Source organism: Puma concolor, chromosome B1 (genome assembly GCF_028749965.1).
Source record: "Puma concolor isolate L17-30 chromosome B1, mPumCon1.1.hap2, whole genome shotgun sequence".
Classification (NCBI taxonomy): domain Eukaryota; kingdom Metazoa; phylum Chordata; class Mammalia; order Carnivora; family Felidae; genus Puma; species Puma concolor.
The window spans coordinates 146398041-146413772 of NC_141670.1; the positions used below are offsets into that span (position 1 = coordinate 146398041).

The 15732-nt window shown below is 46.9% G+C and overlaps 1 protein-coding gene across 2 annotated transcripts in view; it reads right to left on the reverse strand.

Moving 5' to 3' along the window:
- PARM1 (prostate androgen-regulated mucin-like protein 1) overlaps positions 1-15732 on the reverse strand; it is a 113285-nt gene that overhangs the window by 12834 nt on the left and 84719 nt on the right. For both annotated transcript variants that reach the window (XM_086704845.1, XM_025922152.2), the window contains exon 3: positions 4746-4824. In XM_086704845.1, the coding sequence (XP_086560971.1) occupies positions 4746-4824 (79 nt within the window). The remainder of the gene's footprint in view (positions 1-4745; positions 4825-15732) is intronic.

Here is a 15732-nt window from a genome sequence, read left to right on the forward strand (position 1 = left end):
CGTCCTTCCATCGTGATCACCTTGAACCCAGTGCTGAAGGTTTCTCTCTGGTACAATTTAATCCTCATACCAATTCCGAGCTATGTACTAGGTATCAGGAGTAGTTAGGTAGTTGTATTACCTAACCTGAGTTAGGTATTAGTACTATACTACTGATATAAATATAACTATATACGGTTATAGAATACAAAACTGATCACAAAGTGCGTAATACATTTGCGCTAGAGCACACGTTCTTAACCACTCTGCTGCACGGTCTTTGCAGGTACCGTACGTTCATCACTCCATTTCATCTTCAAAAGAACCTTGAAAGAAGGGTGTTATCCACTCGATGTTTGCAGATGAAGAAATTCAGGATCAGGGAGGTTATCATTTGTCCAAGGCCACTTAAATAGTAAGTAAAAGGGTCAGTGCTGAACTTGACTGCAAAGCCCACGTTCCTCCCTCCGCACGATGCCACTGCAAGCTAAAATGCGGGGTCGGTAATAGAGAAGAGCCCTGCAAGGTTCAGGGCAGCTCATTTTTACGTCGCTTCCAAAAGTGGCTTAGATTACAGAAAGAGATGGTTCCCTAGGCGGGGGGTATTGTGACAAAACTAGAGGTCATGGGTCCCTGAAGGACAGGAGTGTGGAAAGAGATGGCTGAATTTACCAACGCCTTCAGAGAGAATTAAGATTTAGGAAAAGGGGCAACTACTGAGCCACCGCTGGCAGAGCTGACAGGACGTGCCCCTCGTCTGGTTGTGAGGCTGCCCTTTGAGGCAGACACTTCTTTTGCATTTGCAGGGACACTGGCTGGGCCAGGGTGATAGCCCGTGGTCACACGCCAGCAACTAATGGTTCCCTCACGGGCTGTGATTTCAGTCACTTTCCGCCCAAGCCAAGTGAGCTGAAAGACCACAGAAAACAGACCACTTGTCATGTTCTATTTCTCAGAAATCGGGGATGATAGAAATGGAATATACTTCCAGCCAAGGAAAAACCCGCCCTTAGGTATACACACACACATGCATGCACACAGGCAGGCCCCCATGCACACACGCACACGCACGTACACACACACATTTGTCGACTTAGCCAAATGTATTTTTGATGAATGATCAGTGGGGCTTTCCAAGAATCTGGCAAAACAACACTTGAAGCACTTTTAGCCCAGCCTTAAGATGCACGAGGGCTCTTAACCTCCTTATGTTACCGTTTTGCCAAAATAATTAACAGAGCAGCAGAAAGGGGTTTTCCTTAGGGGGTTTCTAAAGAGGGGTCTGATCACTTTACCCATCCTTAAATGTGTAGTCCCAAAGATAAATAACAACCTCAAACCTATACCACTGGGGCTTTTCTACATTTAAGACGGAGGGCCTACACGGGGAGGGAAGCCATGACGAATTCAGTGTAATCATTCACTGAGTTCACCTCGTGTTGAGAATGCCCGGAGAAGATACACTTTAAATTTTTAAAATAAAACGTGATGCAATTTTAACCAGCACTCATTAGAACCAATTTTTATGACCTGCTAGCAAAATATTCCAAACACAGTACATTCTGCGATGGGAGCACTGTGTCTCATCACTGATGGGACCCCAGTGCTAGAAAGGTAACTGGCACACCGCTAATGCTCACGAACTAGAATGCACCTGTTCCGCTGAGAGCCCTTCCCGCTGACAACTTTGATGATGATGGTGATGATGATGGCAGTGCTAGGTACCTGGGAAGCAACGTCCATTAATTTTCCCAACAATGCTACCAAGTAGTTAATACCGTGGCCCTTATTTTTATGGGGGAGGGAGAAGTGAGGGCTCGTGAAGCTCCGTGACATTTTCAGGTCACACCAGAGCCTGCTAAGAAGTGGTAGAGTGTGGATTCAAACCGAGGTCTCCCTGCTTCTGGAGTCTGAATTTTTTTTTAAGGTTATTTATTGATTTTGAGAGAGAGAGAGAGAGAGAGACAGAGGACATGAGTGGGGAAGGGGCAGAGAGAGAGAAAGAGAGAGATTCCCAAGCAGGCTCCACACTGTCAGCACATGGGGCTCGAACCCATGAACTGTGAAATCACGACCTGAGCCGAGGTCAAGAGCCAGACCCCTAACCGACTGAGCCACCCAGGAGCCCCTGGAGTCTAATTTTTAATCATGGTTCTAGACTGCCTGTCTGTAGTCAGTGGTTTGAGACAGTAATCTTGAATTCTCGCCTGGAGTCAAGATGAAGAGTCTTTAGATTCTTTCAAGATCCTTTTTGGCAAGTGCATGGCGAGAGGAGAGTGTTTTATTTCACTCCACATTCCAGTGGACGTCACACTTTTTGTGACACAGCCCTTAAGAAACTCACCACTGTGACAACAAAATGGTTCTCAAATTTACCCTTTTCTCAAAGTTCCTTTTCTGCCTCCTCCCACCCCAACATGGAGAAACTGGCTACAAAGAGGGAATGAGGTCCCCAGACTAGTTCATAAAAGCCAACTTAACTCAGAATTAAAATGGTGTATCTGCAGTGATAAACTAGTAAGGAAACCTGCTGGAAAAGAGTACCATTTAGTAAGATATAATTCATAAAATTAAGTTTTCTGGTCAAGGAAATACAGACTTAATGGAGAAAAAGATTTTTTAAACTACGAAGGAGACAAAGATGCTTTTATAAAGGCTTTTAGACACAGGTGACACTGGCCCTTTAATTCCAATTTCTCTTTGAAACCTGGCTTTCCTGTGCTTTGTACCTTAGATACAGGTGATAGTACCAGGCGCTATCATATTTAACACCATCGTTCGATTGATCCTGTGCACAATTTAGAACAAAAGATGGAGGGAGATAACAGGGCAAGAGGAGTGGAAGGGCACCTGGGTGGCTCAGTTGGTTAAGCGTCCTGAGTTTGGCTCAGGTCACGATCTCACAGTTTGTGAGTTTGAGCCTCATACTGGGCTCTGTGCTGACTGCGTGGAGCCTGCTTGGGATTCCGTCTCCCTCTCTCTCTCTCTCTCTCTCTCTGCCCCTCCCCTGTGCTCTCTCTTTCTCTCTCAAAAATGAATAAATTAACATTTAAAAAAAAGGGAAAGAGGCGGGAGAGTTGGTGAGTGTTGGTTTGGGCTGGGGTGGCCAGGGGAAATGAGACAGGGCAGCCACGGAGACATGTGAAGTGTGATAGAGATGATAAATGAAGTCTGTGAGATCCACGGAGGCAAGCAGGCCAGGAGGGAAGCCCCGGACGTGCACCTCGTGAGGAAGAAGCGCAGCTGAAGAAAAACCAGTGAGGAGTGTACCTGTGTGTGCACGGCAGTGCCTGAGTGTCTAGGTATTCTTTTTTATTTTTATTTTTTAGTTTTTTAACATTTGCTTATTATTGAGAGACAGAGAGAGACAGGACATGAGCATGGGAGGGGCAGAGAGAGGGGGAGACACAGGATCCGAAGCAGGCTCCAGGCTCTGAGCTGTCAGCACAGAGCCTGACGCGGGGCACGAACTCACAAACCGCGAGATCGTGACCTGAGCCGAAGTCGGACGCTCAACAGTGCGTCTAGACAGTGATTAACAGCCAGGACAAAAGTAATGAGGCACTTAGATAGTAAAGAACAAGGGCACCAAACTGGAAAGGAAGCTTTCTGGAAGATGTGATGTGAAAGCTTTGCATGAGAGGCAGCTAGAAGAAAAGCCTTCAGGGAGGGGGACCAGCCAGAGCCAAGGGCCTGGAGAGAAAAAGAGCCTGGCATAGTCTGTAAGAATTGGGCAGACAGCCAGCGCACCTGTGGCTCTGTGGTTAGGAGGGAGACGTGTCATGAGTGAGAAGAGGTAAGGCAGGCCCCGCGAATGACCTTGAAGGTCAAGCTGAAGGGTTAGAACTTAACTCTCAGTGCAGGGGGAAGCCACTGGGGGCTTTTAAGGGAGGGAGCACCGGGGCCACCATAAAGATGGCTCCAGCTGTTGAGAAGAGAATGGGTTGGAGGTCAGAGAGGGGCTGTTCTCACCATGGCCGCACGTGCCCTTCTGTCCCTTATTAGAGGCACCGCACAGACTGGCATGGCGAATAAGACTGTTGCTTGCCATGAGGCATGTTTTCGCCGTGAGGACCCTCGGTGTAAGTCATGTGGTTTTGAGCCGTTGGGATTTCACAAAGCAGGAGACAACAAAAGTGGGCGCTCATAGTCTACTGCAAGTTTCTATGTTACTAGGGCAAGTAAAACCTCAGCTACCATCTGTGATCACCTTCATTTCATAAAAGAGGAGATATTTTGAAACCAAAGATAGGACATAATCTCAGAGGGGAAAACCCCATTTTATAGAGAATACACTACACTTTCCATGTATTTTCAACATTTGTGCTTTAGAACCCGTGAAAACCTCCTTATCGACCGGGTACACAGCCACACATCAGTGTTCCGTACGTCGATATTCAGGAACCACTGAGCTCACGCCTCTACCCACTTCACAAGTGAGGAACCTGAGGTCCAGGAGGCAAGTGGCCTTCTCAGGGTAAAGGGGGTAGTTAAGGGCAGAGGGCCAAGGCTTCAGCCTCCTGACTACAGGTTCATTCTTGTCCCGTTACGTCATCGTGCCGCATATTTATTCTGCTTATTTATTCTGCTTTGCCAACATTCAGATACTGTACCATCTATTCCGGTCCAATGTGTAGTGCACCGGCCACTTTTACTTCCCTGCCAGGATTTCCAAGAACTAAGCACGTATCAGGAAACAAGCACTCAGCAATCCAGCTCTAATGGAATCCTTTTCTTCATAAAGAAGAAAGTGTGGTGCGTCTCACCTGATCTTCAGATACGCTGCAACTCCGAACACCAACAATACCACGGCAATGACAGTCACCGTAATGGCGGCGATGCTGCCTGTGGAGGAGGAGAGGCACAGAGAGAGATGAAGGAAGGGCATTCGTTTCAGATCAGTCTGCACAGAAGTCAGAGCTAGCATGAAACCCAGGATCTTAATTCTGTCACCAAAATGCTTCTCATTCTAGGAGAGATTTGTTAAATGACCAACACTATCAAGACCTTTTGGCTGGTCCGGAGTTCCGGAAACAAGTCAACAGTAACATTTTTTGCTTTAAGGATGACACAACCTGTTGCTGTTGCTATTGGTTTTTGCGGGGATTTTCGGGGACTCTTGTCTCAAATCTCCTGACACCCTGTTTCCTTCTTCTATAGGCTCGGGCTCCTCTTTTTATCCCTTGTGAAATCTTGGGAGGCTTAGGGTGTTTTATTCAAGGGTCACTACAAAGTAATGTGGTTGGTTTTTAAATAAGCCAGACCCACACAGCTGGATCAGTAGTGTCTGCTTCAAAAGGATCACCTTGGTAGGAGAAGCGCTCATTTTAACGATGCCATCAGATCATGTTTTAAAACTCCTTCTTGGAAAGTGTGTCAAACTTTCATCCTTGAAAGGTGAATTCGGTTTTGTGGAGAGTAAAGTCAAGTTTGGTGTAAAAATAAGGTCAAGTCTGATAGGTAACACCACTTTCTGTGTATAGAAATAACCACATGTAATTATAAAGTAACATGAACGTTTCATTGTGTAGTTTGAAATCTGGCTCCAAAGGCAACTATTAATGAGCAGCTAAAAAACCCTTTGAGCATGTAGCCTTATGAGAATAGCCACACTGCTTCCAAGTATTACGACTTTGCAGCACAATGCTCTTTTTGTGTGAGCTTTGGATTGTGATGTATATACTTCAGTTTTGTTTCACCTGGGAAATGCCAAGAATCAATTGGGCTCTTGTCCCCTAATAATTAAAGTGACTTTTTTTTCGATGCTAAAGCTGGTGTTAGGGACCCCATCAGTGCACTGAGAAACTATTTACCACTGCAACCAACGCATGGGGCCCTTCGTCACACTGGAAAGAGCATCAGGGATCGGGAGTCCGAATATGTAGATCCAAGTGTGGCCCCATCGCGGTTAGCTGCGTATGTAGCACGGGTTATTTAGGTAACACCGACTTGGCATGCCCATCACCTGCAGCAACCGAGAGAGAAGAGCTGCTCCACCCCCCACACAACTTGAGGAGGGATTAAATGAGGAGCCATGCGCGCCAAGCCCAAGTCTTATCCAAAGCGTACCGTCCTGCACTGGTGCCCATCTGTCGTGTACTGGACCTCAAAGGTGATGGATCTGCCCCACGCTTTTGGAGATTTACCGTTTGTAGGTTATTTTGCCATTTCTCCTTTTATTCCTTTCTCTCTCTTATGAATGCCTTTTGTATATTGTTCTTATTAGACCTTTCCACCAAAGGAATTAGAGCAGAGCTAAGAAGCAAATCAGTCTACTTACTTATTAACTCTTTATTAACTCCCCAAAAGCTCTGGGTGAAAGAAGGCTACATCAAACATCCACGCGCTGCTGGTTATGTCTCTCAAAGGGAGCCAAGGAGGTCCGCTGCTAACCCTGAGGCTAAGACCAGAGCTTGACGTGTCTACACAGACTGACCACATTCCACCGTTTCAGAGTTGCCACACGTGTGGACGCTCACATGCCTACCTCCTTGCTCCTGGAATCCTTCAGAGCCAGCTTAATACAATTATCAGGTTAATCCTTTTCCCCTTGTTACTACTGTAAAGATAGAACTGTGGCACGGAATGGTCCAATGTACAGATCGGATCGAGTAGAGAGAGTTCAAGGTCAGATCCCCTTATGGAAAACTTCCACTCCTCTTCTGAAAGGCTGCACTTGGCTTTGCGGCCTCCAAACTGTGCTGAAATTAGAACAATTCAAAGTTCACGGAAGCCTCTTAACAGCTCTTTTAAAAGAGCTTGTGAAATGAGGATTATGACTGCAAGGTAAGGTGCTGGGGGCCTTTCAAGACTCACAGAGATACAGTGGTTGCAATTAGGAGCAGTTGAAACACTGACCTTTAAATTTAATTTGCCCCTTTCAAAAAAATGGGAAAAGAGACAAAATAGAGTTGATTTCTCTCTGAGACGACTCTTTCTTGCTCCCGCAGAGTTTAATGCAGGAAACTGTAGGTTTGACCTTTTTCAGAGTTTCTTTCCTAACCCTAGGCAGTTGGATCTCCTCCAAATCCATGATTTACTGGATATATTTATGTATCGCCTCTCTCCAGAGATAAATCAGGCAGTTCCCCAAGTCAAGTGCCGTTCTCAAAAAAATGGCAAGCGATAGAGTGACCCGCTGCCCCTCTAAGTGGCTGCTGGACGTCTAGCTCTCGAAGCCCCAATCCTCAAATGGGGCTCTCAAGGTCATCCTACCTTGTTCACAAGAGGGCAGCCCCTGCGACCAGAGCTGGGATTAGCAGGTGATTTTCCCCCTGCTGGGCTCTTGAGGGCAGCTGGGCAAAGGGGCCCTTCTGAGGGTTGGTCCTGCTCCACATGAGGTAGAATAGGTCGTACTTCAATATCTGGACCACTTATGAACTATTCTGCCACCCGCTGGCTCTCCTCACAGGGTGCCAACCAAGGGAGCAAGGGTCCTCTGAAAGTCGATCTCTATCAGGCCCCGAGCCTAGGAGGTCTTGTGTGGCAAGCCTGCTCTGCCCCCCACAGCAGCTACCTTCTGAAGCAGCGAAGCAGCGGGGAACCTCATCCTGGGAAGTTCCGCACCTCGGGGCATCATGGTTCCAGCATAATGGGTTGCTGAGCCAACATTAGCACAACTTTTATGGTAACTGAAAAGGCTTGATTTCCTCCTGGTGAAAACAAATGTCACTTCCCCCAGAGTTCTGTTTAAACCAAACTGGAATTTCCCTTCTCCTCCTACTTAGTCTTTTTTCAAGGAGGGGCAGGGAGAGAGAAAAGGAGGAAGGTGTGGCTGGCCAGGGAAGGCTTTGCCCATTGAGGAAGGTATGGGCACTTGTGGGCAGGGTGCTGTGAGTGGGGGATGGGGAGGAGGCTGGCATTTCACTTCCTCCTTACTGGGGTTTGCCAGTTACCGACTGGGTGTGACTCATGCTGTAAAACCCTGGAGCCAGAAGGAATTAGAGAGAATTGGAGGAAACTTATCTGTATATTTTACAAGCTGAGACGCAAGAATATTCCACTGTGCTAGCACATTCCACTGTGCCAACATGTTCGGCCTGACCAGAGAGGGTTGCTGAAGATCCACGCAAAGGCTCCTTGAAAACTGGGCCTCTCTGGAGGCTGGGATTTCTCAGGGTGCCATTTTGCCACTTTCACAACAACTCAGAACAAAAATAAACAAGCTAAAGGACAACCATAGTTGTCTCTGCACGCAGGTTACTTTGGGCCAGTACGTGCCCAGAGCCTTACAGCCATCAGGTCTCTTAAGTCTCTTTAGGAGATGAGTGGAATTATCCCCACTTTATGGATGAGAAAGTTAGGGCTCAGGGAAATGAAGAGCTTGGTTCAGATCTTACAGTTTGATAAATGGTTACGCTAACATCTGAACCCGGACTATTTCATCGCATGCTTTGTATTTGTAATCACTAATATACACGTTACGTCCACTGGCCCTTCTCTTAGCTTGGCCAGCTCCTTCTCTTTCCTCATGACCTAACTAAATATCAACCCTTCCGAGCGGCTTTCTTGACACCCCCACACGAATTACCACGTTACTGTGGGTTCTCAACTCTTCGTGTCCGCTTCTTTCAAATGCTGTGTGTTGCATTTATAAGCTTCCCCAGGCAGGTTCTAACCATATTCATCTCTTCCTGTTCTTCCTGCCCTCTCAACCCCAGATGCAGTCTCTAGTCCATAGTGGGTACTTGACTCATTTATCTAATGCTGAATGACGAAATGTAATGTTGGCAAAAAAAGAGAGAGAGAGAACTGGCAGTTTTGGAGCCCCATCACTGTGCTGAGAAAGTTCCCAAGCAGCAGGTTTTCTGTCTACCCATCTTGGAATCCCCTGCCCCAGGTCTTACCTGATTATCTACATGAATGACTCTATAGCCATGGTCCAACCCCTGCATCATGAGCTTGTGAGTGCCCATGGAGGACGGAGCTGGAGGAGTTATTTGGGGAACAGCCATCCAAACAGAGTCAGATGACATCCTTGAAGTAGGCAGAGCAAGCTCCCAGAAGGCTATGCTCCTGGTCAGACCTGGCACTCCAGGAGGCAGGCTATTCCGGAGGTCATCACTTGCCCTGCTTTGAGTCTGTTCTGTGCCCTGTGCTGTCCTGGAATAAACTATGGCATCATTTTAAGGGGTCTTTCTCCTCACACCTGGTACTCACGCAACAGGCATGTCCCTTTTTTGATCACACTCCTACTAGTCCTTCACGGACATAGAAGTCTTCATACTCTGAAGGGACTCCGCTCCTATCCCAACTAACCCCTCGCCCCACTTGACCTAAAGAAGCCCACCTGTCTTAAATGTTCCTCTGGGGACTTTTCTTGTTTAAGGATTTTCTCTTTTCCCCACTTTAAACGTGGAAGAAATGTTTCATATGAAATATTCAGCAGGATACTTGTCAATCCTATGGAGGATTGGGAATATTAGGATGTGGCAGGGCAAACCCGAACAACCTCTCGAAGAGCCTTCCCAGGCTCTTTAAAGGAGCTGCCATCGCTCTGAGAGCGCAGGAGGTGACAACGGGCAGCTCCTGGGTGAAGAAGGTGAGCTGTTCGCAGGCGACTCCTGAACAATGTTTTCCTTGGAAATGCAACAACCGGCTTATTTAGACTGCACTCGTAAGTATTTTGACCAACTTCCTGGGTATGTGTGTGCACGTCTGATCTATTTTGAGAAGTCTGTAACAGACCTTTGGCTGTTTTTAAATATTCTTGCTCTTTTCTTTCCTTTTCCTGGTCCAGAGGGTAGGTAAGACATGGAGAAGAGGAGCAGGTGACCCCTTCAGAGTGTGGCGGCCTCTCCAGTCAGGGTCACCAGAGGAAAGGAACATCTTTTCTCAAAGGAATTCTTCCTCTATAAACACAGGTGTCTGCGCATGTGCTGGAGGAGGGGCGTGGGTAGCGAGTGGGGGAGAGGCTGCAGTGCAAGACCTCCGTGTGTGCCCGATTATACTAGGAAAAGTTCCTCCAGCAATAGTCTCCTATCACACCTCTATCCTCCCAACAACAGCGATAACAGTAATAAACAACACTAAAAATGATGGTGACTGACACTTTCTTGTTATTGGCTCTGGGCCGGGCACTGTTCTATGAGCTTCACTTACTCGAATTCATGTCATTCTTGTGAGAACTTCGTAAGGCAGGTGCTCTCATTATTTTCTTCTTACAGATGGGGAAACCAAGGCACAGAGAAACTAAGGGCGGGGAGGCGCAGAGTTGATCATTAGAATTGCTGGGACCCCAGCACAGGTTGCGGAGTCCATGTTGCTTGGGGCTGGGCTCTCCTGACACCCCGGGCTGCAGCAGTTAAGTGTGAGTCCACCTGGGGGTTAACTGGTGGCCCTGGCACCTCCTCTGCCCGCTGTCGCTGTCCGGGAACCAGGTCCTAACTCACGGCTGTGTGGCGTTTTGCGTCCTCCTGTAGGTACTGGTGAAGTTGGTCAAAGCTCTGCAATTCAGAATACTTGTAGGCAGGACTAGTTAGAAGCAGACAATAGTCACAGAACAGCGACCTAATAAGGCCATGTCCTTGGTTTCCAGCATGTGTCGGGGTCTAGAAGAATCGCCGAGATCACTGCCCAGTGCTATTCACCGCAGCATACCAAGTCACCAGGGGTAGCTGGCAACTGCAATTCACGCTGGTGTGTGTGTGTGTGTGTGTGTGTGTGTGTGTGGGCGCGCCTGTGTGTGTAGGATGTGCTATGGGGGAGAGAAGGGAAAAAGAAAATCTCATTTTTGGATACTCTCACCCCAGTGGGTCCTAATTTTACCATTACTGAAGGTCACTTGGACTTTGGACCTTGAATTCTGCTTGGATTTCACTTCTGTTCCCCCCCCCCCCCCCCCCCCCCCGCCGTTCACTCTGTCCCACAACAGGGGAAGCTAAGCTTATCTCACTCTGATCCCAAATCAATCCCATGAGTTTCTCTTGAATGAGCTGCATGGGTTCCTCTGAGCTAAGGCAGTTGCCGGGTGTGGAGAAGCAACAGGCAAGGCTGTGAGGTTTCACTTTCCAGTTGCAGAGACATGTGTCAGGCTCGGGAACCACACTGGGAAGTGTAGGATTGGATGGATAGGCAGCTAGGTAGTTATGGGGGGAGGTGTATGCTACTGAATTCTGTATTTCTGTCTCTAACTTGGGGATGTCTATAAAAGTTGGAACCTTGGGGAGACATGGGAATGAGGCTGTTCTTTGAAGGATGGACAGGACTCGAATAGACAGCAATGAAGGTTTGAGTCTGGGGCCAGGTAGAGGGAGAATAGACACCTAACATTTCTAGGCTGGACATTTAGCACGGAGTCTGGAGACAGAAGCACCTCAACTGGTGTCCTTAAGTAAAAAATGGCATATTCCTTGTCCTCTCCATTTCATAGGAATATTGAGATGGGGGTGCTTTGTAAATCAGCACAAATGAAGGGGACTGTTGCGATCTTTGCAGAGCCCAGCCCCTTGACTTTAGGGTTCAGGAGTCCTAAGTACTGAGGGGTTCACTGAGTAACTTACCCAAGGTCACCCAATTTACAGTGGTGACAAAACCAAAGTCACACTCTACATAAAAGGATATAATGGAAATTAATAGGGATCATGAAATGGTTGGTATTTGGGACCAAATCATGGAGTATTCTCAAAGTCAGACATGGTGTTTGGGGACACCGTGACAGTATGGGGAATGGGGACCATGGAAGCGTTTTGGGCAGAGGGATGATTTGGAATAACCTTCTCAAAAATCCAGTCTTCTCTTAGAACTCATCCCCAATGACGTCTGTTCATCTTGAGCCCTCTTTTTCTAAATATTTGTCCTTTTACTTAGCATGGCACCATTTTTTAAAGTTTATTTATTTATTTTGAGAGAAAGAGAGAGCACAAGTGGGGGAGGAACAGAGAGAGAGGGAGAGAGAGAGAATCCCAAGCAAGCTCCACACAGTCAATGCAGAGCCCAATGCGGGGCTCGAACCCACAAACCGTGAGATCATGACCTGAACCAAAATCAAGAGTTGGACACTTCACCGACTGAGCCACCCAAGTGCCCCCAGCATGGCACCATTTAATAAACTTATTCTAGTATATAGCTAATACTGACACGTGTGGTTATGGGTAGTTATGCACACACACCCAAGATAAAGACGAGATATGGTATTATACTAATGGTTTTATGTGAGCACGTTCTTTCTGCTCTCTCTAGACTGAAAATCCCTTAAAGCCAGAGATACCAAATACATTTCTTTATTTGTCTAGGTCCAAAGTAAGAAATTCATAAAATATACAATTGCTTCTGAAAGCGTAGCTGTTTTTAAAATTGGACTTTATTAGCAGCTATGATGCAAATATGGAGCTCCCTTATAAGGCATACAGCTTGCACGCGAATATGCTACAGAAATGTTTTTAATTAGCAAAACCTAAATTTCCCTCCGTAAGTTAGTCCTGCTCCCCCATGCCCCATGCCCCCAAACCTTTAAGTCATTAAATTATTGCTTACTCATTTCTTCAGAATGGCGGGGGGTAAACTTTATCAAATTTAGTCAAATATGACCGCAACTGGCATCTTTTATTTCACATTTCTACTCTTACTTAAATGCTGGTTAATGGCAGAATTGCTTAATGGGCAGATGTGGGATTCAAATTTCGGGGCAGGATCCCGAATACCTATCTTTTTCTTCTTCTGGTAATCAGAAGATCTGGTTTGGGGCCTGGTTTCACTTTCATCTAAATATTTTACCTACTTGGGTAGCATATAAAGATGTATACTGGAAATACTAATCTCTTCAAAGATGTATATTGGAAACGTCAGTATCAGGCAAATGCTTATTTCCTCTTCCTCAGTTCCCTTTCATGTGAGCACATCAGCTGTACTTCAAGGATGCAGGGAGCACAGGTTTGCAATGAATACAAGTGGGCACGGTCCCTGGTTATCATGGTTTTAAGGTTTTGTCATTTCGGGGCACCAGGGTGGCTCTGTTGGTGAAGTGTCTGACTCTTGATTTTGTCTCAGGTCATGATCTCACGGTTTGTGAGTTCAAGCCCTGCACTGGGCTCCGTGCTGACTGGGCAGAGCCTGCTTGGGATTCTCTCTCCCCCTCTCTCTGCCCCTCCCCTGCTTGTGCTCTCTAAACAAACAAGCAAACAAACAACATGTAAAAATTCTCCATTTCACTTAACATTTGACAGTCTTTCCCAACGCAAATGAAGCCTCTTTCCCACCAGGAATTTCTTCGGGCTATGTGTTCAGGTCCCCTGATCCCAACCCCCCCATTCGACATTTATAATGTGAACTAGCTTGGGTTTCTACGAACAGCAAACAGTGCTCCCCAGCCCCTTTGCCCATGGCCAGTTTTGCAGCCTCCAGTCAACGTCAGGGGGCATTCCTCTCACTCGGCACTCCTTAGACTAAAGGAGCCCTGGGGAATGAGAACGCCCTCCTGAAACGTGGGTGAGCCCTCCGTCTGAACTCTATTCCAGAGTCTCCTCCAGGACTGCTCTGAGTTCAGTCTTGGCGCTGCAACCGTTCTCAGGGGACATCTGTAGTACTATGCTAAGAACAGTAATAACAACAGAAAGGAAAGCAAAGTCATAGCTGCCATCATTTACCGTGGCTACCCTGTGCCAGGCCCTGAGCTGGGCACAGCGGGGGAGTATCTCCGCTTTGGTGGTTAGGAACTGGAGGCTCCAAAAGAAGTTACCAAAAACCTGCTCCACTAGTTAGTGGGAAGGAAGGGGATTCAAGCTTTAAAGCTGCATCCCCCAAACCTATGCTCTTCTAGTTTTTGTCATCAGAAGACCCGGCATACAGACCTGCCTTATAGATGCACCCACGAGCTGAGTAACCGTGGGCAAGCCACTTTACCCCTCCCCGTCTGTGTTCATGACCTCATTTGTGTCTCTGTCTCTACTTGTAAACCGAGGATTCTTTCAATCATTCACACAGCTGCTGTTTATTGTTTACGATGTGTCAAACTTTGATGAAACACACCCTGCCTCTCAGCGCCTCTCTACAAATTAAATCGTTCATTTCAAATGCTTTGCCCATCACGAAGTGCAACACAAAGGTCTCACAGGCTCTGGGCACCTTCTACCCATAAAACTCTAAAGCCAGTAAGGAACTTTGGTTCCATAGGAGATGTGAGCCAACCTGGGTATTTTAGAAATGACCGCAGATCTCAAATTCAGGGTTTGCTTCCAGTGAGGTCATGACCAAAGGAACAATGCAATTTTACCATTCAACGGAAATTCTAAGAAGGTTCACTGAATCTAACCTCTTCATTTTACAGAATGGAAGGTGATAGAAATTAAGGGATTTGGTTGAGATCAGACTCCATCAGTTGCAGAGCTGGGACGAGATATCTTTTGATTTCTGGTTTGCATTCTTTTAAATTCTCTAATTCTGGGACTCATCCTAAGTGAAGCTTTAAAGCACTGATAGCTGAGACAACAGACAGGGATAAGATCCTGGCCTCTACTTCACAGCCGTGTTTCCAAAAATCAAACATCTCCATACCGCTGTCATGATTTTTGTCCTGTCCACACCAACCTATGCTATAATTTTCTGAACAGACGTCTTGAAGTCATTATTTTTCTTTAGATACTTACTACATAGATAGCTTCACCCTAAACAGGAATAGCTATGGAGTCATGAATTCAACATGCTGTTTTATTCTTTTCTCAAATTCACATGAAGACAAAAACCAGTCTTTATTAGGACAAAAAGGGTTCGCCACCTTGCATGCTATCCACCCAGAGTAGGGACCACACTCTGGGCACACGGCTCCCAGGAACATCAGTTTCTCAAAGGGGTTGGGAGATGAGATGCTGGGGTGGGGGGGTGAGGCACCGGCCCTCAGGGCCCCGAAAGAGGCCAAAAAAACCAGAGAGCAGAGAGCTGGGGCCAGGAGCATCTGCCCTGTCAACTCCTGTCCCTGCCCCTGGGAATGCAGCAGCTTTATGAATACTGCTTCTTGGTGAAGGCCCAAGTTGGTGGAAATGTGACGTAGGAGTGACAACTGTCTCACCCTGCCTCACCCACTCCCAGGAGCGGTGCAGACACGAGGGAGGACTTCACTTCTGGGTCCATCAAGCTAAGCCCTATGTCTGCCCCTTCACATGCGCTATGCCAGTTTCTGCCCTTCTCAGCTCTCTCCCGCAGGACAAATTTGCAGTGCCTGGCTTTATAGCCTAGCATAATTAGTTTTAAATTACTTTATACAAGATATATAATTCAGCCTAGACTGAATTATAACTTCTATACAAAAATGTTTTTTAATGTTTATTTATTTTTGAGGAGTGGGGGGAGAGGCAGAGAGAGAGGGAGACATAGAATCCGAAGCAGGCTCTAGGCTCTGAGCTGTCAGCACAGAGCCCGATGTGGGGCTTGAACTCATAAACTGTGAGATCGTGACCTGAGCCAGAGTCGGACGCTTAACCCAGGCACCCCTGGACTGAGTTATAACGTCTAATGAGCTAAGAGAACTACAACTTGCCATGGGGTGGGGGTGGGGGGGGATTTCAGCTCAGATTCCTGGGGCAGAGGGAAGGCGGGCAGGGTCGGAGAACAGAGAATCCCCTCTATGGTTTGCCCCGGATGAAGGAGAATTCTCTTTCCTGTTCTGAAAATTCTGATCTCTAAGTATGAGCGGGTCAGCTGTGTCATGTCAGGTCACCTAACTCCTTGACTGGGGGACAGATATTTCTATTCAGGAGTCAAGTCAGAAAGAGGAAAAGAAATCCCTAAATCACTCTGCTACCCGAGTATCCTTAATGCAAT